The following is a 21566-nucleotide window of genomic DNA, read 5'->3' on the forward strand; positions in this document are numbered from 1 at the left end:
CACTAATCTGTATCATACTGTCCCCTTGTGTTCAACGGTGAAGGGAAAATATATTCACTTTGACACTTTGTGTTATTTATTGAAAGGCTCTTTTTATTGCACATATCCATCATTGTTGTTTTATCGTGGGCCAGTCCCTCACCCTCCTTCAAACAGCTTTGTTCGGAAGGAATGTTGGCACGGACCGAACACTTGTTTTACATATTTTAATTAGGTATTTCTTTTTTGTTTATCATATTGTTTAATCCTGGCAACATAACCCCATTTGCTCTTGTGTCGGAACATGCAATCCATTTGTTAGCTCCAGGCTAGCGAGCAGCGCTGCCTTTGATCATAATTGCTCTGTGTTGTACAGGGGGAGGGGAAGCGTTTTAGACAGCCCCGCACCATCAATAAACCCCATTGTCTCTCACGGTAACCCCGCTGTGCTAAATGGAACGTGCCTCGTTGCTCAGAGGAACTAGTACCCCACCACGGCCATGACACCAAAACAAGGGGTTCTAAGAAGGGGATCAGGGAGCAACCTGCTGAGAGCTCAGGCGGTAATGCTGTTTTTGTTGTTGTTGTTTTCTGAAAATACTGTGCGCTGTACTGTACTCATGTTTCTGGGGGACGAACCACCTCAGTTAACACACCGGTGCCAAGTCAAAGAAGCATGTGGCTCCTCCTGAGCTGTACTAGGAGGGTTCGGGTAAGTCAGGCAGGGCATGAACCAGCATCCCTCCTCCTCTCCGTTGAGAGTGACAGCCTGACTCTTTGACCGGCTGCCGGTTTGATTCCTGGGCTTCTCCTGGTGTGTACGTGTAGAGATTGTGAGCTTGAGCACAAATGGATGAGGTCATGCATCCAATTAGTCCAAAGACCAAATAATGCAAATGCTGTATCAGCCATCCAATTGATATTAAAATGTAAATGAACATTTAATAGTGGCAATTAATGCTTCCATTTAAAAACATGAGCAGTTCTGCTTTGTTAGCGATAGCTACATAAATAATCACCCCCATCTCAATATATTCATTGTTATATCGTACAAAAACATCAGACTCATCAGTGCGGCCAGCTGTATCCTACACCACACAGTAAAACCAACCTCACGTTTACATCATGTATGTGTTTTGCTCCTCTAGACGACCCGTCCAAGGACAGTGGCCCCGCTGACACCTTGGGGCCAGATCCCCCCCTACAAGCGGTGGTCAGGGGGGCCTCCATTCTAACGGCGCTGCAGGATGTGAGGTGTCTGGACGGGCTGATCAGAGCGCACACCCTGCTGGGCTTCATGGAGCCCAGGACCTCCCCGGGCCACCAGGAGAACCTGCTCCGGGCCTACGTCTTCGTCCTGCACACCTGGAACGTAAGGACGCGAGCTCGTGAACCTTCCAGCCGTCGGCTTTTTAATCATTTTATTCTATTCATTATAGAATAGAAAAAAAATTGCACTACATTTGATTTTAAGTCTTTTAACCGCTTTTCAGCTGAATTTTTAATTTAATTTTAAAAGTGATACAATGAATTTTACCGCGTATCACATATCATACAAATCAACGTCACCAACTACAATTATAGTTGATGTGGGTCTTCTGTGTGTTTATCCTATTTGACTGTCAAATTCCACCAACTAACTGTGTCTGTGTGTGTGTGTGTGTGTGTGTGTGTGTGTGTGTGTGTGTGTGTGTGTGTGTGTGTGCGTGTGTGCGTGTGTGTGTGTGTGTGTGCGTGTGTCACCACAGGTGTCCATGGCAACGGTGCGTGAGGTCCTTACCGAGATGGCGAAGGCTCTGCCGGTGGAGCCCCCCAGCTCTGCTGCCTCCAGGAAGGAGAAGAGTGTGGTGCGAGATAAGGGCAAGGGGAAGAAGACCAAAGAGGCACAGCAGACCCCCGTATGTTTCCACCCCTGCTCTGTATACGTCACAACACACAACACTGCACACAAATCATGCGTGTTGCTCCATCAAGTACATAGGCGTTCGAAAGTACCCTCATTTTGTAGTTCCCAGGTAGGCAGAGAAGATTTTTTCCCAACTTTTGATGGAAATGGAAGCTTATGCCTTCATATATAGACAATGAGGTATTTCAAATGATAGATCTAAACTCTGTATTTAATTCTCACTAAATTGTTTTATTAGCCTCAACATTAGCATTAGTAGCCCAGCCACATTTTACATTTCTTAATTTTTATACATTTTACAATTACCCTACTTTTACATTACTTGATAATTATCACCTGACCAAAGTAGGCTTGATTCCATAATGATTCATATTTTCCTCCTCTGGACGTTACCAGCGACCCCCCACTGAGGAGAAGCCTCAACAACTGTTCCAGGAGGAGGAGCTCACCCTCCCTTCCACGCCTACAGAGTGGGCGCGCTACGTCTGTCCCCACGTGGTGCGGGAAACCTTCCGGACAAGTGGCGCCCACCACTGCATCAGCAAACCCAGCTTCCCCAAACAGGCAAGGCTGGGACAATGTAGAAACAAGTGCTCTGCCTGCCGATTGCCCCATCTCTTAACCCCCGTCCTTATTGGATATACGTTAGGTGTGCACAAATTATTCAGTGTTGTTTCAAAACTTTCAGGTAAACTTGTGTCTGTGCTAATTAGCACAGACATATTGATATTAGGTCACAATCACAACTCAGTTCAGTCAGTCAGAAACATGACAGGACGTGCACACTTGACAGCTGACCTTGGATTACCAATGCTTTTGATGAATTTGCGAGGGGGGGGCGAAGGACGGAATCAGATTATGAATCAATTGGATCGGTATTCATTTATGTCGCGAGCACCTCGGCATTATGGGAAACTTAATGTGATGTAATTAGTTAGGCCTGTTTCAAAAGCCTTGGAGGTCGGGAAAGCAGGGCGAGGAAATAGGCCAATTTGAGCGCTGCACACCGCCAATTCAAGATCATTCTGTAATTAACTCAAAAGCAGTCCCTAGGCCACGACCATAATAATGATCATTACAGTTTATTTGAAACCGTATCAAGAGTTTCTTAATCTCCTCTAAACTGACGTGTGTGTGTGTGTGTGTGTGTGTGTGTGTGTGTGTGTGTGTGTGTGTGTGTGTGTGTGTGTGTGTGTGTGTGTGTGTGTGTGTGTGTGTGTGTGTGTGTGTGTGTGTGTGTGTGTCGCTGCAGGCCCAGAGTCTGTTCTACCTGGATCTCCTGGTCAGGGAACTGACGTCCCTCTCCCTCCCCCATCTGAGCCTCCCTGTGCTGCACCTTGCCGAGACCATCGCCCACGACCTTGTGGGCAGGAAGGGCCTGTCCGACCTCTACCGCCTCAGGTGCTCCTCAGCAGCAGTCCTTTTGTCTCTGTCTGCCTCACTTTGTTGTGTTACTAGTCTCTCAATCACTCCTGTTTCTCACTCCTCTGTCTTGTCCCTTGGTCACACTGTTCTGTCTCACTCCTCTGACGCACTCCCCCATCTCATTCCTTGCACTCACGCATTCGTCTCTCTCCTCTGTCTCACTCCTTTATCTCACTCATCTGCCTCACTCCTATGAGGGACTCATCTGTAGCACTACTCATCTCAATCATCTGTCTCACTCTTTGGTCTCAATCCTAAATGAAACTCTGACAGCTCACTCTTACATCTCATTCCCACAGCTCCCTTCTTCATCTTTCTATTGTTTGTGTCATACACCAACAAAGATATCAAATTTGATGCAGGCCTGAAAGATGGTTTTGCTTTGGACATCCCCACAATGATATCCAATACCCGGAGTCATATCTAGATGAAGGGGTTGATTAAAGAGCAGGCATTTAAATGGAACGCTCAATAATGGCCATTTGAACCAAAGTGGGAGGAAAATGCCTGCTGTACCAGTTGGGTCCGAGAGAATTTATGACAGTAAAAGGAATGATAACATGAAGCATTCCCATGTGTCATCTACAATGTCCCCACACATCCAGGATTGTGAGGACCTGTTGTCAACTGGGTATGGAGGCCCATTCTCCTTACCAGGACGAGCTGTTGGACCTCAGTAGCCTCCGGGAACAGGAACTAATTGAGTAAGTTCGGCCCCATGATAATGCAGAGAACGTAGATACGTTCTCTGCATTATTATACGTAGCTACGTTTTGTTTTGAAGCTATTTATATAACAGTTCTGATTCTACATTCTTCCAGCTGTCGTAAGGCAATTTTTATAGCAAGGCAGAGGAGGAGCCAAAACATGCTTCCAAAACAGGTCAGTACACAAAACGTCTTTATTATTATTATAGAGAAAACATAAGAGCTACACTTATCGTTTCATCATGGCTGAATGCTTAGATTGTTCTGTGCCTCTTATTCAGTTGCTATTGGCTTTTAGAACCAGTCGATCAGCTGTAAATTGGGAGAGGAAAGGGGGTGGACATTTAAATATGAGACCTGATCAAACATGCTGAGACCGAGACATACAAGTCATATTTAATGCATTTGGCATCTTTCGGACATGTGTCTAGAAACACTTACAACTTTTCTCTGGAATGTAAGTCAACTGGAAATATTGCCGCAGCTCACTTTAAGAATTAGTATTACGTTTTTATAGACCATCTAGATTGCTTTAGGAATTACTCATTATTGGAAGAATTTGTCCCTAAATCCATTCAGAGAGCGAATGTCATCATAGAAATAGAGGAATAGCTTGGCTAACATTGATCCATGTACCAAACTGAAACTAAATGGATTTTTGCTTTTTTATATAAATATAGATACAACCAATATAAATATAATAATACTGTAAAATATATAAACTAATGTTACATAAAATAACAATGAATATATTTACTGCTTCTGATCTGACAAAACAAATCAACTCAAAAACAAGCAATATGATGCCAGCCAACAGCCATATTCACACACGCCTGTCGAATGAGGACACCGACATCTGTATCTACAAGAGACTGACTTTGTTTGAATACTGTGTACCAGGGTTTTATTAGATGTAGCCCGGCGGAGGAGTTAATGACCCCTTTTCTTTCTTTCTCTTGAAGTGATGATTGCAAGGCCCTGTACGGGTGAATTGCATCATGAATTGGACTTCAGACCATTTGCGTGCACGCATTCCTGATAAGACGTCCATATCTTTGTGTTCTTCTTGGTTCAAAAGAGCTTGATAACTTTTGATTACTGCTGCATAGCAATGATTCATGTTATACATTGTGAAACTTTCTCAAATTTATTTTTTCCTCCATTTTGTGTTGAAATCAGTTTGGCTCACATTGATTTTAACACAGAGATGTATGTGAAGGACAAGTTTCAATTCATGTTTAAATTCTGTTTAAATTACCAATATCTCAACGTTACCAAAGCACGAAGATAGGAACTTTTCTTCACATTGATATCAGATGTAAATTCTAACCCCATTACAACCAATTCACTATTAAGGTCCCCTGCACACAGCCGACATACACATTTATTTTCATAATAACCAATATCGGCAAACACTTATGTGCCTGGGTTGCACAAATTAGGGTTAGGGTTAGGCATTTAATGGCAAGTTAATTGAACCAATCAGAAGATGCCACTACAATAGTTGATTTAATCAAGGCAGTGCCATCCCTGAAGTATTTAGTTACTCTTTAGACCACAAGCTATGTCTCAAATGAAAGCCATACGACACAATACTTTCTTTTCAGAGTTCCTCTGCGGAGCCCAGGCCGGAGGTACGGCTCCACCAGCGGAGAGCTGAGCTGAGCTCTGAGGGCATATGGCTGGACAAAGCCGAGGTGTGCCTCAGCATTGGGCTCTATCCATCAGCCAGATGGCTTCTGGTCGAGGGCCATCTGCTGGCCAAGGTGCAGGAAAAAGGCATTTTTCAGGCTGGTTCAGGGGGTTCTGCATCTGAAACAATTTTAAACTTGTGCTAATTACTTATTTCTTAATTTCATCATTTACTTTCAGTTCATGTATTATAGGTCTAAATAATAATTTAGAAAAAACAAACTTAAATCTTAATCTTAAGCAATCGTAAAGATTGCACAGATATATGTGTATAATACTTACCGGTAATACATATGTTGTAATATCATGCTTACAATCGAACAATGATGTGAAACATGACAAAAATTATTCATCTATTTTCGACCCCCTTGTGCTGACAGTATCTTGCCTCTTTCCCCTCCCAGGAAGTGGGTCAGCAGGAGGCCGAGGCCAGGGCTCTACTGGGTCTGGCGGGTTTGGCCTGTGCGGAGGGGGACCATGGCCAGGCCCTGGAACTCCTGGACCGGGCTCAGGACCTGGGAGGGGACGAGGAGTTCTGGTACAAGCTCACACTGACCCGGGTCCAAGCCACTGCCAGCCTGGGAGACCAGGAGGCGGGTGCGAAGGTCTGGAATAACCACCTTTAAAAGACATTGACATTAAGTCAGGCTTTATCAATGGCAACTTACGAGTTAGGGACGATCAGAAGATACAATCAGAATCAAAGTAGCACAACTGGACAGAATAGCAATATGATATGTGATTGTGATGTAGGGGCTATTGTTTATTCTTCCCTCCTTGATAGATTGTTCCCCATCCCATCATAGTAACACCAAGCTTTCCTCCGTAGGTTGATTTGGTTATACAGCAGGGCTGTGCAGTTCTCCGCTCCGTTCTGGGCCAGCGACCCAACCGCGCTCCAAGGCTGCGCCTCTGGATCGCATCCCTGGAGACGAGGTACCACATGTCTCCTTGGGGTGTGGGGGGCTGGGGGGGAGAAGGGTTAAGAAGGGTCTCACACTCAAACCCCTTTTGAAAACAGGTCTTGTAACATTATCAAGTTTCGTTTATGCTTTCTCCAATTTTTTTCTACACAATGAGTATGGCTAACAACCCAACTCAATATACATTTTAAACAGAGGCATCATTGTAGGATAAACACAGTTGTCGCTCATAAAACAAATTATTGATCTATTATTTTGAATGTACCAGGGCACGGTTAATATCCTAAACTTCACTAGTTCAGTCTACTCATGGCTCCTGGTACGCACAAGGAGCAGACCCGACACCTGTATTTGTCCTCAAGTGACTGTGAAAAGGGCTATGATCTATGGCTGGACAGCAAAGGGGGTTGGATGATACAATGAAATTTACCTTTCATTTAAGGGCAGCGTATTTTTCAGTACACCGGAAAAATAGTGTGGAGGTATGTCGCATGTATAGCCAAACCTCAGTCGAAACCAAAGAAATAGCAGCCCAAAAAACACTAGAGATTAGTTTGCTCCTTGCTCCTCTTCTGTAGCAGTTGTGGACATTTAACCTAACGGCCTTCCACACTCATGACGCAGCAAGGCCACCAGAGGTGGCTACAGGGACGTCATGAAAAAGGAAAGCCTCACAAACTCAATCAATTACCAATTCGGTGTAAGGACTTTTATCATCCAGTGATGCCATGGCTTGTAAGACCCAGGCATTCTTTAGCCATGGGTCTCAAGAAGCGTCGGTGAACACAGCCATTTTTTACCAAAAAATGTGTAATGTTTTTAAACAGAGTAAATTCTTTATAAAATTCCAGTGTTCGCCACTTCCAACTAACCCTAAACACCTGGTCGTAGTTTCCTATTGGCTGCACACCCTTGCTCAAGCAAGTGTGGTGTGAATTTTCGAACCATTCGACAATGCTCCTTGCACTTGCCCATGTGAAAAAACCTCTTCAACCTTTTTTTTTATCTAATGTTGGCACGTTCTCCTGCTAAACCTTTACCCTGTGAAGGCCTTGTGTCTCATGTGTGGGTGCTGTACCTCCTGCTCCCAGACGTGCTGCGGAATGCATCCGCCTCCTGAGCCACCGGGGGCCCGGAGAGACCATCTCAGCCGGGGAAGCCCTCAGGCTGACCCAGGCCTGCCACGCTCTCAGAGATGCTGCCCGGGAGAGCACTCAACTGGGCCAGGAGGAGCAGGCTGCGCAGGCCCATCTGGAACACGCCACGGGACTCAGGTTGCTACTCAGTGGACTGTAATGCATCTGTACATACGCTGGGAGGAGGAGAGCTGACGTTGACTTACTGCCCATGATTGATTGATTGGACTGTATTCTGACCAGTGAGGAACATTCTCACCGTATTTGTAATGTTAATTAACTTTTAGCTGTAAATAAAGATGTGTACTTTATTCTTGAAATCCTTAATTTATCTATTAAGGTTGCTTTTGTTATTTCTTACACAAAGTTTCACATGTGTTTTTTTCTCATGATCTCTGGCAAAGTTCTATGGCATAGTATCACAAACTGTTATGTATATATAAATATATATATCATTCTTTTCTCTCAGAGTCTTGGCCAGACACGCTGGCAGTGATGACGAGGAGAAGCGCCACCTGCTGGACAGCGTGTGCAGGATGCAGGAGGCAGTGTCCTTGCAGGAGCATGCTCTGCTGAGGGCATGGAGCTGGGCCCCCTCGCAGGAGGTAGGTCAGACACACATTCGTCTACAGAATCCCCCCCTGTGGAGCGCGTGAAAACTGAAGTGAAGGCCCCAGGGGCCCATGTCCTCATCTGTGTGTGTGTGTGTGTGCGTGCGTGCGTGCGTGCGTGCGTGCGTGCGTGTATGCGTGTGTGTGTACGCGTGTGCGTGGGTATACTGGGACTGGCTGTCTATCATTCCCACTGGTATTTCGACCGTAACCCAATTACCCAAAGAACTGCATTTCGTTGCAAAGTCAATACACAGATATGGTCTACAGTTATGAAAAACACATCTGGTTCTCCTCATGAAGGAATCCGTCTTCGGCCAGTGTGGAAATTGTGTTATCTGGGTCTCCTCCAAACCTCCCGTCAGAGGAGGTTTGGATGGCCATGACAGATGGCCATGACACACCAAAGAGGTCTAGGGACATATCCGGGAATGTTTACAGGGCTGTCAAGTAGGACTGGTATTGGCAGCGCGGCATTGAACCGCGGCCCAGGATGTCAGTGAGTGACAGACAGCCGTAAACCCAGCTAGTTCCACAGAGGGCACCCAACACCGGCGTCGTTTACCTGCCCACGTTTATTCTCTTCAGCCATGTGTGCATTCGCTCTGTTTTGCCATTTTGTTCCCCCCTCAAACAATCATATTAAAGGCTTAATTTGGATGCCACCGCCAAAAATAGTGAACAGCTGAGGATTAAGTGGGTTCATGAGGTTTTGCGTGTACTCTGCCAGTGTTATAATCTGACTGCCTCTAATTGAATGCAGGGGAGTAAGCCAAATTGATGTTTTGTTTGTGACAGTGTGTATTTGTGCGTGTTTATGTTTGTTATGCATGTGTGCGTGTGTGTATGTGTTTTTGTGTGTGTGAGTGTTTTTGTGTGTGTGTGTGTGTTCGTGTGTATGTGTGCGTGCGCACGTGTGTCTGTCCGTGTGCATCAATTGTGCCTTTCTTTCCCCGATCTCTACACTGTTCTGACAGAGCCAGATAAAGCCATGATTAACCTGTCAACAGCAGATGGCTGCAGCGGTTAGATTTCACACACGCACGCACACACACACACACACCTTCTCGATGCACTCTAGAACATTATGCAAACCACAGGCTGAGAGACCATGGCGAGCCCAGAGAGCAAGCCCCTGGCCCATTTAACGTGCAGTAGCTTAATCGTCTAATCTGTGTGTCCACTACTGATGGGTCGGTCGCGAACGATTCGGTCAGTACGAACGAATCCCGAAGGTGAACGACGAGAACATATTCCCAAAACAAGAGAACTGATTATTTAAAAAAAAAAATTAAAACGTATAACAAAAATATGGTTACGTAAATAAAATATACGAACAAACAGAGCTTTGTCTCCCCGCGACCTTATATCGATTGAGTCTTAAACGTTCCTATAGATTCAGCCAATGACTGCAGGTAGCAATCGCGTTGCCATGGCCCATGGGTAAACAAATGATAAGGCACCACCACACAACGTTCACTAACGATCGCTGTAGGCTTCAATAGCATGCAAGCACTTTATGTTTTCTTTTTATTTTGTTCTACATTACAATTGCATGATTTTATAAAGTTACAGTAGATAAAGATTTACCCACCATTATGAGTCTCGTTTGGTCTAGTTGCTAACGTGCTTCAGTGCTTATTAGCGCTACTTGGAAGACGGCATTTAATTCGTACTGCACCCCATTATGTATTAAGGATATTTATGAAAAAAAAGGCACGTATGTGCTTTATATTTACACTTAACCTGGGTAATTTCGCCAGAACATTAGAAAGTAGTAGGCTACATGCATGTTGATTAACATTTATTCCATAATTTCCGATTCCCTGGCAAATGACGTAACAGACCATCTGACTTAACAAACAAATCAAACGAACGAATCGTGATAGTGAACGGAACTGAAAGAACTGATTCCCGGAAAATAATAGTTTTGCCCATCCATAGCGTCCACTGAGCATGTGCTCCCCATGGTTCTTGTATGTTTGCAGATAGTGACAGAACCAACGGATGGCGCAAAACCCAGGGACAGACTGGTGACTCTGGGTCTGGTTGTCACTACCAGGCTCTGGCTTTCGACCGTCACATTTTTTTTTTGAATCCTTCTGAACCCCGTCCGACTTCTCTGATGAGATTGATTTGAAGGAAGCGGTGTTACAACGCACACTTGGCAAGCCGTCAGAGGGCATGCATCTGTAACCTTGTTGTCTCAGCAGATGGTGCTGCTGCCCAGTTAGTTAGGGAGCTAGGCGGGGCAGCGCAGTAGTCCAACACATGCCTCCCCTCCCTTGCCCTTCTCTGTCTGTCGCCTGCCTGTTTTATTTTGGACTGGTCTCTTTACTTTAACATTCAAATGATTGATGGCAGGAGTTGGCCAATCTGGGTGAACAGGGCATTTCAGTTTCTTCTGCTTCTAATTATTTTTGTCGTCAAACCAAGTGGCTAGAGGCGGGGATCTGTAGGCATGTGGTTGACGAACACAAACTCGGCCAGCAGTAGTAAACTATATAAAAAAAGGGAATGTAAAGTTTCAAGTCAGCACTGTATAGACCAGTGTAGAAATACACTGATTCAAATCCCCTTCTCCACAACAAAACACGAAACGAGTCCTCGGCACATTGCAGGTTCTGGTTCCAGCCCAGGTCCTTACTGTCTCCTCTTAGAGGTTCTGCCAGAGTGTAGTAGGAACACTGGATCCCAGATTAATTTTGGCTTTATAGGGCTACCTTTCCTCCCATACTATACTGTTAATTATTAGGGTTAGATTTTCTTTTTGTCAATTAGGAGGTGATGACCACCAACATTTCTGAATGTGAATTCAGTCGCATGTAAGTAGTGGCCTGGCATCTAGGCCTTGGACATGGAGGATAAAACATATCTCAAAGTTACAAACCAAGACACCGCTCCTGCTATAAATATACTGTTGCTTCAAATGTCGCAAACGTCTCACCCTAAGAAACTCTTACCTGACTTTCTTTTTCTCTGTGTTTGCGGTGGAATGTGTGGGTATGGATGACAAGCTCCGTTATGGCATGGATGTCTTCGCGTTTACATGCATGTCTGTGTGTGTGTGTATCGTAATGCGTGTGTGTGCGTAGGTGTGTGTGTGTGTGTGTGTGTGTGTGTGTGTGTGTGTGTGTGTGTGTGTGTGTGTGTGTGTGTGTGTGTGTGTGTGTGTGTGTGTGTGTGTGTGTGTGTGTGTGTGTGTGTGTGTGTGTTTGCTTTAAACCGTGCTCTCTGCCCTTCCCAGAGTCCCGGCCTGACATTGGTGTCCATGCGACGGCTGCAGCGCCTGCGGCTATCTCTGGCGGAGCTGTGTCTGGCCACGCTGGAGCAGCTGCACGCGGAGGAGGAGGTCCAGGCCCACGCTCGCCGAGCCAAGACCTCCGCACAGAGAGCGCTGGAGGACTTCACCTGTCACACTCCGGAGCCGGGCTGCCTAGACCAGGTCAGACTTCCCAGACTCCCGGATCCACGCTGAACTCGCCCTGACTGTGACGTAGTCTCACACGCACGCACGCACGCACACACACACACGCCAGTGCCCACACACACACATGCGGGCGCCCACGCAGCATTGGTTCTGTACGGAGGCCAACTGTTTGTACCACTGACAGTGTGCTGTAAGGTCAGCCCCCCCACAGAGAGGATGAAACAGCATGTTGATTAACTCATTGAATATTCTTTAATATGTTAAATGGAGGATATTTTACATCGAGCTAAACCATACGTGGATATGCATTCTCTCTCTGATAATGGATTAGTTGATTATTATGTTGTTGTTTTTTTAACTTTTTGACTTTGATGACTTTATTAACTAATATGAACCCCCAACTCTCGACCATTCGGGCTGTTTTGTGGTGGTATATTTCAGGCTATGTGAGATAGAGTTTACACTCTTTTGAAAGCAGACAATTGCAATATAAAATTGTATAAATTAGGGAGGACAGAGTCAGATAAATGAGTATATCTTGTTCAGGAACGTCTAGAGAGGTTAGAGTAATTTGAGTTGATTCAGTGTTGTGCTGAATGGACAATTTAAACGAGATAAAGCTGTTTGATGATCTGGCAGAATTTGAATAACCTCATTTATTTTTTTTAAATCAACTATAGCTGCAAGAGAACCAGATAAAAAAAAACAAAGGTGGTTTCAAAATGGTTTCTTTCATTTCCAGCGGGCGTATTGCAAGAAGACCCGTGTTTGGATAGAAACATCTATATTGGTGACTTGAGCGATTCCCTCGCTCTGTGAATTTGAAATGTGCTCATCTAATATGGATGGGGCTCTATGATGAAGGGGGAAATGGGCTTTCTTTTGTACAGGGCTTCGAGAACACCACAACCCATCATGCCTCACAACCCCATCACCAGTGGTTTAATCATGTATGGTAGACGGTTAACGGTCTGACAGCAAGATGTCTTTCCATCTGTTTCCATGATCCCTTTTCCTCTTTGGAAACTACTTGCTCCTCGCTCCACACATTTCCCACGCGTCTTGTCACCTGCTCCTCCTCCACCTCCACCTTGTTTAAGCCTCCAACTGTCACTTCTTTCACTCAATCGCCTATGGAACTTTCTGAATCTTTGTGTTACACCTGTACATGCCATTCTATGACCTACTTCTGTATCTTCCCCCCATCTCTCTAGCTCGCTATCTCGCTCTCTTGCTTTCTCTCTCTCTCTCTCTCTCTCTCTCTCTCTCTCTCTCTCTCTCTCTCTCTCTCTCTCTCTCTCTCTCTCTCTCTCTCTCTCTCTCGATTTTTCTTTGTCTTTCTCCTGTCTCTCTTCCTCTCGCTCTCTCTATCCCCGTCGCTGACTTTTTCCCTTTTTTCTGTATAAATCGAATGCACATGGAAGGGCTGGTACAGGTTTCACAATGCAGATGTTAACAAGCAATGATTGGCTTAAAATAAAAACGTTTAAGTATTGAAGGAACACCCCTTGAGTTTAACCATTTCGTTATTCGAGGGGGTCCAGATATATCTGTCTTTCCACGAAAAATAATGCATGCAAAAAAACACCTAGGATGTTGCATCAAACAACGTAAAACAAACATGATCGTCAGGTGCACTTTCTTCTTATTTCTTTCTCAGTAGTTTCCTCCATTTCCCTTACCATATTCAATCTTTCAGAGCCACGCTGAAGAGATCGATACTTGAGCCGATGCAACATGAAACCCAAGTCCTGTCTTTTATGTTGTCACCCGTGATTCGCCCCTGCCATCTGCCCATACCTCCATCTGTTATTACGGACAGGAAATACTTTGCCCTACAAACAGAAGAAAACAACAAGATCTGCCATTGCTTTATTTGTCACTCACCCCTGGCACCGTTGGGCTTATGTCATTAAATCATGTTCTTCTCTATGAGCTCGGATATCAATCAACGCTGCGTCCAATTGTTCAAAGCGAAAGATGTAGACTCAATCGACAAACTTGTTTGCAAGTTGAGAGAGGTGGGGGAGCTGATCCCTTTTGATGTCACTTATCAGGTCCATTGTGAGCTGATGGATGTTTATCTAGAAAATAATATCTGATGTCACCCATCCATTTGGCACAGTGTGTTTGGCCAGGGATGAAAGACGTGCTCTGGCAACCAAACGGAGAGAGTGCATGGGCGAATAAAGGAGGAATATCTCCTGTACACAAAAACATAATTCTATGTTTCTATATTTTTTTCAACCGCTCGATGCTGAGATTAAAAATTGAATTTCCAGAGAGAATCTATAAAAACTGCATCAGGCAACTCTTGACGATACCACGACCAGTAATAATTGGATGCATCATTCAAAGTAAGTGAGGTATGTCGTGCATCTCTTATTGATCCTCATGAGGAGGTTTCCCCTCTCACTCATCCATAGCAAGAGTATTTATCTAATAGACACAGTACATAGGAGCTGCGCTGAGGCAGTAGTGCAGATCACCACCATGCCAATCCCATCATGTCGGGTTCTCTCGAAACATCTCTGCCTCTAGGCCTCTTCTAGCCTGGGAACCTGACGTATCTGAGAGCGCATGTTTTATTTGTTTTGCCAGCAGACTTCGAGCGGACCTGGCCAGGGTCCAGCCAATAACAACGGTTTATCTGATATGGTACGGGTTTTATACGATGACCAGAGGAGCGCTCTATGGGAGTTTTGCCTCACGTGTCATTTCTCTGATTGGTTGTAGGTCTATCCAATTGCGTTTAGATGTATTTTGTTCTACGCATCGCCTGTTGATAACACAAATGGAAATCTGGAAATGAACTTAGAGGCTCCGGCCCAATACGCATATGCGAATGTGTCAGGAGATGTCCCTCCTTGCCGCTGCATATACAACTCTTTCTCTTCTTCCTCTCCTATCAACCTCATTGGATCCACCCTTCCCCTGCTGCGTCTAGGAATGGGCCAGTTCAGGGCCCGCCCTTGCACAGGTGGCCCTGGGCCAGCTGGCAGCCGTCCATACTCAGTGCGCTGGCACCAGGGCCGGCGGTGACGGGGCCGATGGGGCCCTCTGCTCGGCCCTGACGGGGAAATGCCTGAGGCTGCTGGCCGCCCGGAAACACCCCCTCCACCCCTCCGACCGATGGGATCCAACGGGACAGGCAAGTCGGTGACACACCACGTCCGCCGGAGCTAGGGACAAGAATAAGGGACACGGTGGCACACATTACTGTGGTGTGTAGTGTAGGGCTGCTGCAACTAAAAATTACTTTCATGGATGCTTTTCGTTTAATCATTTAGTCCATAAAATGGCAAAAATATTTGAAATGCCATCACAAGATCTGATGTTTTAAATGTGCCTGCTTTATCTGACAAGAAGCCAAGAAAAACGTAACTATTTATTTATTATCTTCTATAATAATCCATGAACCAAATAGAACCAAATTGAATTGAGCTTGTTTTGTTATCTTGATTGACTATATAAATAACTATTAATCAATAATCCAAATCAGATTTGATTCATTTTCTGCCGTTCATCTGATGGATGAATCGACTAACCATTTCAGCCCTGTTGTAGCGTACACCTGGCAGCCTCAAACACATGATAAGGAAGTCCAAGCATGGACGGGGAAAGCCGCTGGAATGTATTAGCGATTAGAGAGGGCTAATTGGATTCAAAGAGCGAGAGGCTGGTTTTCTTCACGGTCGGCGATCACAGTGATGGTGGGGGTGGATTAGGCGGGGGGATTTCCAGAAAATCATGTTCATTACTCTGTGATCTTGTAGGCAAACCCCTACGTGCAGATGGAGGGAGAGCAGCGAGGAGGGCGGTCAGGCAGAGAGGGAGAGGAGAAGGAGGACAGTAAAGCCACCTCCACGAAGAGGGGAGATTTGAAGGGAGGCAGAGTAGGGCGGTCTGCCAGCAGCAGCGATCTGCAGGTATGTGCTCCCCACTCCCGCCCCCAAGCTTGTACAGACCCAGGCTCTGATGGCTTAACATCATAGGGAAACATCATAATATCTCCCGGAAAGAAAGACTGTCTCAGCCCACCCTCTGAGCGTGCTGTTGTTCACCCCTTCCAATGTTGGATCAATGGATCAACTGTCCTTGGAACAGTATCCGGACAAACATCTTATTTTTTTTGTGTGTGTGTGTGCGTGTGTGTGTGCACGTGTGCGTGTGTGTGTGTGTCTGCGTGTGCATGCATACGCACGGTTCTCCTGGGGACCATGTTGTTCTGTGTCATTACTATACAGCGGAAGCATACTGGATCCGTGCAGGTGTTTTCCCAGGCCAGTGAGGCGCTGGCCCGGGCCATAGGCCTTTGTCTGCAGCACGGCCTGCACTCCTCCATCCTGGCCGAAGCCTCCCTCAACATGTTGGAGTGTCACGGCCAACTGGACCCAGCCATGACTGGTCAATACCTAGCGCTCTACCAGGTATGCACAGTCGCTCATCATGTCTTCGGTGCATGTCACAGTAACAGTAGAGTGATCACAGAGTTCTCCATAGATCACTCTTGCTTTCCACTGACATAAGATTACGGTCACCGGTTCACATTCTCCCTCTATCCGATATCTCTTTTAAGGGGAGGGACTCAAGGTGTGTGCTACCTTTTATTCTATTATCTTTGGCACCAAAAAAATTGTACCCGTTTTTTCCTATAGTCTGTAATTCTGGAACATCCGGTCCTTGGTCGGCTCTATGAACTGGCAAAGCAGATCTATAGGACAATAGTCAGTTGGGGATAGGGCTATATAGATTTAACAGCGGTAAGAAATGTTGTTATTTTCCCTTACTAGGCCTAGGGGGAGCATTTAGAGATTGAAAAAAGATGGTCCTAGGATTGAACCTTGGGGGACTCCACATGTCACCTTAGTTAGTTCACTGGACCCAGCCATGACTGGTCAATGCCTAGCGCTCTACCAGGTATGCCAGGTATGGGGGACTCCACATGTCACCTTAGTTAGTTCAGATACTAAGTTACCAATGGAGACAAAGTAGTCCCTGCCAGAACCAGTTTCAGACTGTGACGGAGAGCCAAACCCAATTTTTCAATCTGGCCAAAAGCATGGAGTGGACGCAGTGTCGAATGCAGCACCAAGGTCCAAAGCATCAATATAACAATTTTGCCAGAGTCTTTGTGATGGTTTACATCTTTAATATCAGCAGTTTCCCTTCTTTGAAAGGTTGAAATCCTGAGTTGAAGTTGTTGAGTCTGACACTGTCCTTGAGTCCACAGCTTTCTCTATGATTATACTTAACGGTTGATTTGATATTGTTTTTTAATTGTTCCGCTTTTTTAAAGGGGTTTAATAATGTATTTTTCAAGGCTCTTGGAAAGTTGACTGATTGGAGAGAGCTGTTCACTTTTTGCATTATGTCCTGTGCCAGGGAGTGAAGGACGCTCTTAATGAAGCTGCTAGGATAACCAGAATGAAGTTTATTCCCTATGGTAATGATGAGGTCTATTTCTTATTTTACTTTTGTAGCGTGTTTGTTGGGTATGTCTACTTTAGCGAGGTGGGTTATCGCAGGAGAAACTAGTAATGACTTTAAATAAAAGCTCTTTGGGGACTGGATATATTTATTTGAATAACAGTATAAAATCAATTCGAAAAATGTACAGATGTTTTTACAGAGTTATGGAGAGCAAAAGAGCAAAGAGAAGATCCTCCAACAGTTTATCTTCTGATGGAGGGGGCTTGCAGCACGCCTCCTTGGTCCTTTCTTCCTTCATTGGAAAATCACTCCTTAGATTCACCAGCTTTTATAGGGAAACGCAAGAGCATATTCAAACATATAAATATCAATAAGTCTGCATTTTCCATTTTTATAATTGTTTGCTCAGCCAAAGTGGTAGTTCCTAATGTGTGTGTTGTTCCAAGCCGGGAGTCTCCCTCTAGGACCCCATGCATGATGTGAAACCGTTTTCCATTACAGTTCCTTGGGTAGTCTGTGTGATAACCAAACTCCATTCTGGAGTCCTCTAACATTGCCTATATCTTCTAACTTAATTGAAATGAAATCAGTGTAACGGTAATCGACTCAGGGAGTCTCTGCTATTTGTCGACTCAATTGTATTCTTCATCCCATTCTTTGTGTTCCTGTTGTGGTTCTCTCCATTTAAACACTTGGTATTGTGGTTTTACACGTAAAGTGATAAATAAAGCTTGTTGGGCTCTGTGTTTCCCAGAGTTGCCGCAGCAGCGCTGCCATGGCTGAGGTCCTGGCCTCAGCGTCTTCTGGGGCCTCTGGGGCCTCACGTCTCTCCTCCTTCCTGGGGCTCCTGGGTGACCTGCATCACTCCCAGGAGGAGACCCCCAGCAGCAGGCTGAGAGCACTGAAGGATCATCTCACCACTCTCTCCCAGGTATGCTCCCTCTCCCACGATGCACAAACCTCCTTTTAGAGCACTCTGTATTAATGAATATTATTGAGCCAAGGGGCCAATTTAACCTGTTGTAGGACTGTGTGATTTTCTAGAGTTCTGGGTAAATTCTGGCATTTAACTCCCCTGTGAGTGCAGGTTAGTCATTGAAAAAACTAGAATGCAATAACACTTATTTAGCTTTAGCTAGTTCAGGTTACCACTTAGATATCTGATTTGCGTTGGATTCTTGTGGACATAGCACATATATATGTCTAACCATATTTTACAGGCAAATCACACAAATGTGGTCACACAATTAGAACATTTCAAAACAAAATTAGTGCCCTTTTAAACCCTAACCCTGAACAACCATTACCTACACGCACACCTAACCCTAATATGTAATGAGCCTAATAATCTGAAATTTCTTACCTAACTCTAGATGTAATCACGTAATACCACAAACTCTATCTTGCAGGATTATATTATATATAACAGGAATACTTCACCGGTGGATATATATGAAGGTTATATGAAGTAAATAATTCTATGTATTATAAATGTGCAAAAAAAATTGAAATTGGTTCATCCTAACCTGAGAAAAGGCAGAAAGTGTCTCTCTGGCTCAAAAGTAAGAAATCCTCCAACTACCACAGTGCATTGCGCTTGCTGCACCGCCCACCTGTTTCTGTTTGGAGGGGAACGGACCCATGGTCCTAGCGCGGGTGGTAGCCAAGCAAACTTTGTGTAAACATATCCCCGTGATACGTTGACTAGTTTAGACTTCTGCCCTCGTTTTTGTATATTTCTAGCATTTGTACTCAACCAGTTGAAATAAGTGTTTATCTTATACAGTAGGCCTAATTTAGTATAACAGCACTTGGGTTAGTAAACAAATCAAAACAACCAACATGAATTTGAAGTTTTATTCATGGAAATACAAGAACTATTTACAAAAATATAACGTGAAGGGTTTGCTAGAGTCAAAATAGTCACAGCTCATCTCGAGCCTCTATTGTCTCCTGGAAGCCACGGTATTGCCCATCTTGTGCTGGGTAATTAGCTCTGATGGCCTGGACAACATAGAAAGCCGATACTGTCTAAGAAAGAAAGAGAACAACACTAGCAAAGCAAGATAAATTATGCCTTGAGTAGCCTATACAGCATTACACAGACTTCAAGCTAACGTAACGAAGCCTATGCTTTGCCAATAAGATCGGCTACTTTCGGATAACTACATTATCACGTTCCCCAGGACTCAAAACTATTGTAGCCAATGTGTTAGTAAAACACTTACTCTATGCTCAGACGTCTGTTTCTCCCGGCGGGCTTTGGCTGGCGTTTCCAGTTCACTTTCTGGGTCCGGAAATATGTATCCCATACCCAACTGTTCAGATGAGGCGTAAAGCCTGGGTGAGAGGTTAAACACATGGCCCCGTCCTCGCCTGATTCAGCCATTTATTCTAGAAGAAACTGGCATCGCTGAAATTCGCTGCAGCACAGGGACCCCGCAGCAGCCTCCTCCTTTATTTGTGTCGATTCTTCCTGGATGTATTCTGGCTCATACTAATAGCCCTGAATGTCCGAATCCAACAATAGATTTTCAAAATCCGCTCTGGCTGTTTCACATTGCAAATTTGTTCTATAGCTAAGCGGTGAAGAAACATGGCGGACATTGTGTTTACATCTCCCGCCCCCCCTCATTCCTTATTGGCGGGCTCACAAATTTGCGGAACCAGTGGTTTGTAGTCCTCGGCCCTTCTAGCAGGCAAGCAAAGTTCTCCCGAGATGACGTCAAACGCATCATTTGACGTCATTTCGGGAGAAAATTAGATCAGGAAAGCTGGGCCAAGGGAAGACTGGGTTAGACTGAGGGAATCTTTTTTTTTTATATATTACAATAGCGATTTTACAATGATAGAACGCCGGTTCTGTTTGGGTGAAGTATCCTTTTAAGAGCCAGGGGGCCCACTGTTTCAGGTGGAATTCAAACACAATGAGTTACCCTAGCCTGCCTATGGTCCCCCAGTAGCTAGAAAACAAGCACTAGGTATCCTGCTCTGCCTTTGAAAAATGAAAGCTCAGACAATCCGATTTTGAATTTGGCCCCATATGTCATCATAAGGGGCAAAGTTACCTCTCCTTTAGCTGCCTTGGCTGCCAATGAGACAATGAGGTACAACCATGCGAGCGCCACATGTGTGTGTGTGTGAATACACACACTGTAACGCAAGTGTTGTACACTTTGTTATTTGGAAAGCCGTTCTGCTGTTGGTGTTATGGAGCATAACACGTCGGGTTCTCTGACGTCTCTGGTATTTCCACAATGAGACTCGTAGTGGGGGTCATCTCAGCCATGGTTGAGAAGGAATTGGGGGAAAAATAATTTTGGCTTTGACTCCCTGAAGTACATGAACCGCGACATGGAGGAGGAAGGGATTGTTGCCCGCGATTGTCTCCCGCCGCAGCCCCACTGCCGCGAGGCACTACCGCCGCGAGGCACCACCGCCTCGGCAGCGGGCAGCGGGGCTCCGGCAGGAGACAATTGGTCAACAATCGCAGGCAACAATCCCTTTCTCCTCCATGTCGCGGTTCAGTCTACTTCAGATTGATGTGGAAGTGGAAGAACCAGAGACGTCGGAGAACCCGACGCAGTCGTTTGAGATACATTATATCGTCTGGAGGCTCAAACAGCTTCTGGCCGTGATAATATATATTATAAGATATAGATATCTTTGTATAATAGATACATAGATATAGCACCCGGAGTGTTCTAGAATATTTACAGAACACGGTCAACAGCTGTTTACTCCTCGTCATCGCGATACATCCAATGTTAACACAACCGCATGGTACCATGGCCGCAAGCTACTCAGGGCCACACCCCCATCCTCCACCTTGACCCGCCTCTAAAAAACTGTACGTTTGTGGAAAGCTCATTGTCGGACTGGCTCGTAGTGGCTGTAATTCTGCACCAAGGCTGAATTTCTTGAACGTCTTCAAGGACTGTATTAGGGGGCCACTAACAGCTATATAAAAGCATTCATGAAGTAGCATGCCATGGGATCTTTAAGCAATAAGCAATATTGTCTATGAAATCCAGCACATACCGTAGCGTTAAACTATAGCTTTCTGAGAACCTTACCCTCGGATGTGGATATTAAACCAATTGCTTCTCAGACAGAGCTTCCCCATCCACAAACACCGTAGCGTTAAACTATAGGTGTCTGAAAAGCCCAACTTCCGTGAGGAAGTTGGGCCCTAACTACAGCACAACTAGTTAAATGATTGGGGTAAAAGATTGTGATGTAATATTACATCAGAAATGTATTTCCCTGACAACTACTATCGTGCACAGGCATACCGCCACCTGGCCATTAACCCAAACCACCT

At 45.1% G+C, this 21566-nt stretch overlaps 1 protein-coding gene across 1 annotated transcript in view; it reads left to right on the forward strand.

The window, feature by feature from the left end:
• The window catches only part of cfap46 (cilia and flagella associated protein 46), a 68613-nt gene that overhangs the window by 28715 nt on the left and 18332 nt on the right, over positions 1–21566 (forward strand). Inside the window, exons 29-45 of the mRNA XM_030379767.1 lie at positions 1128–1351; positions 1728–1877; positions 2282–2449; positions 3138–3286; positions 3916–4014; positions 4132–4192; positions 5625–5783; positions 6114–6314; positions 6539–6645; positions 7724–7906; positions 8238–8373; positions 11627–11824; positions 14757–14960; positions 15586–15738; positions 16057–16239; positions 17997–18173; positions 21532–21566. The exon at positions 21532–21566 is cut by the window's right edge and continues 63 nt beyond it. Of these exons, the coding sequence (XP_030235627.1) occupies positions 1128–1351; positions 1728–1877; positions 2282–2449; positions 3138–3286; positions 3916–4014; positions 4132–4192; positions 5625–5783; positions 6114–6314; positions 6539–6645; positions 7724–7906; positions 8238–8373; positions 11627–11824; positions 14757–14960; positions 15586–15738; positions 16057–16239; positions 17997–18173; positions 21532–21566 (2587 nt within the window). The remainder of the gene's footprint in view (positions 1–1127; positions 1352–1727; positions 1878–2281; positions 2450–3137; positions 3287–3915; positions 4015–4131; positions 4193–5624; positions 5784–6113; positions 6315–6538; positions 6646–7723; positions 7907–8237; positions 8374–11626; positions 11825–14756; positions 14961–15585; positions 15739–16056; positions 16240–17996; positions 18174–21531) is intronic.

This window comes from Gadus morhua, chromosome 15 (genome assembly GCF_902167405.1).
Source record: "Gadus morhua chromosome 15, gadMor3.0, whole genome shotgun sequence".
NCBI classification, from domain to species: Eukaryota; Metazoa; Chordata; class Actinopteri; order Gadiformes; family Gadidae; genus Gadus; species Gadus morhua.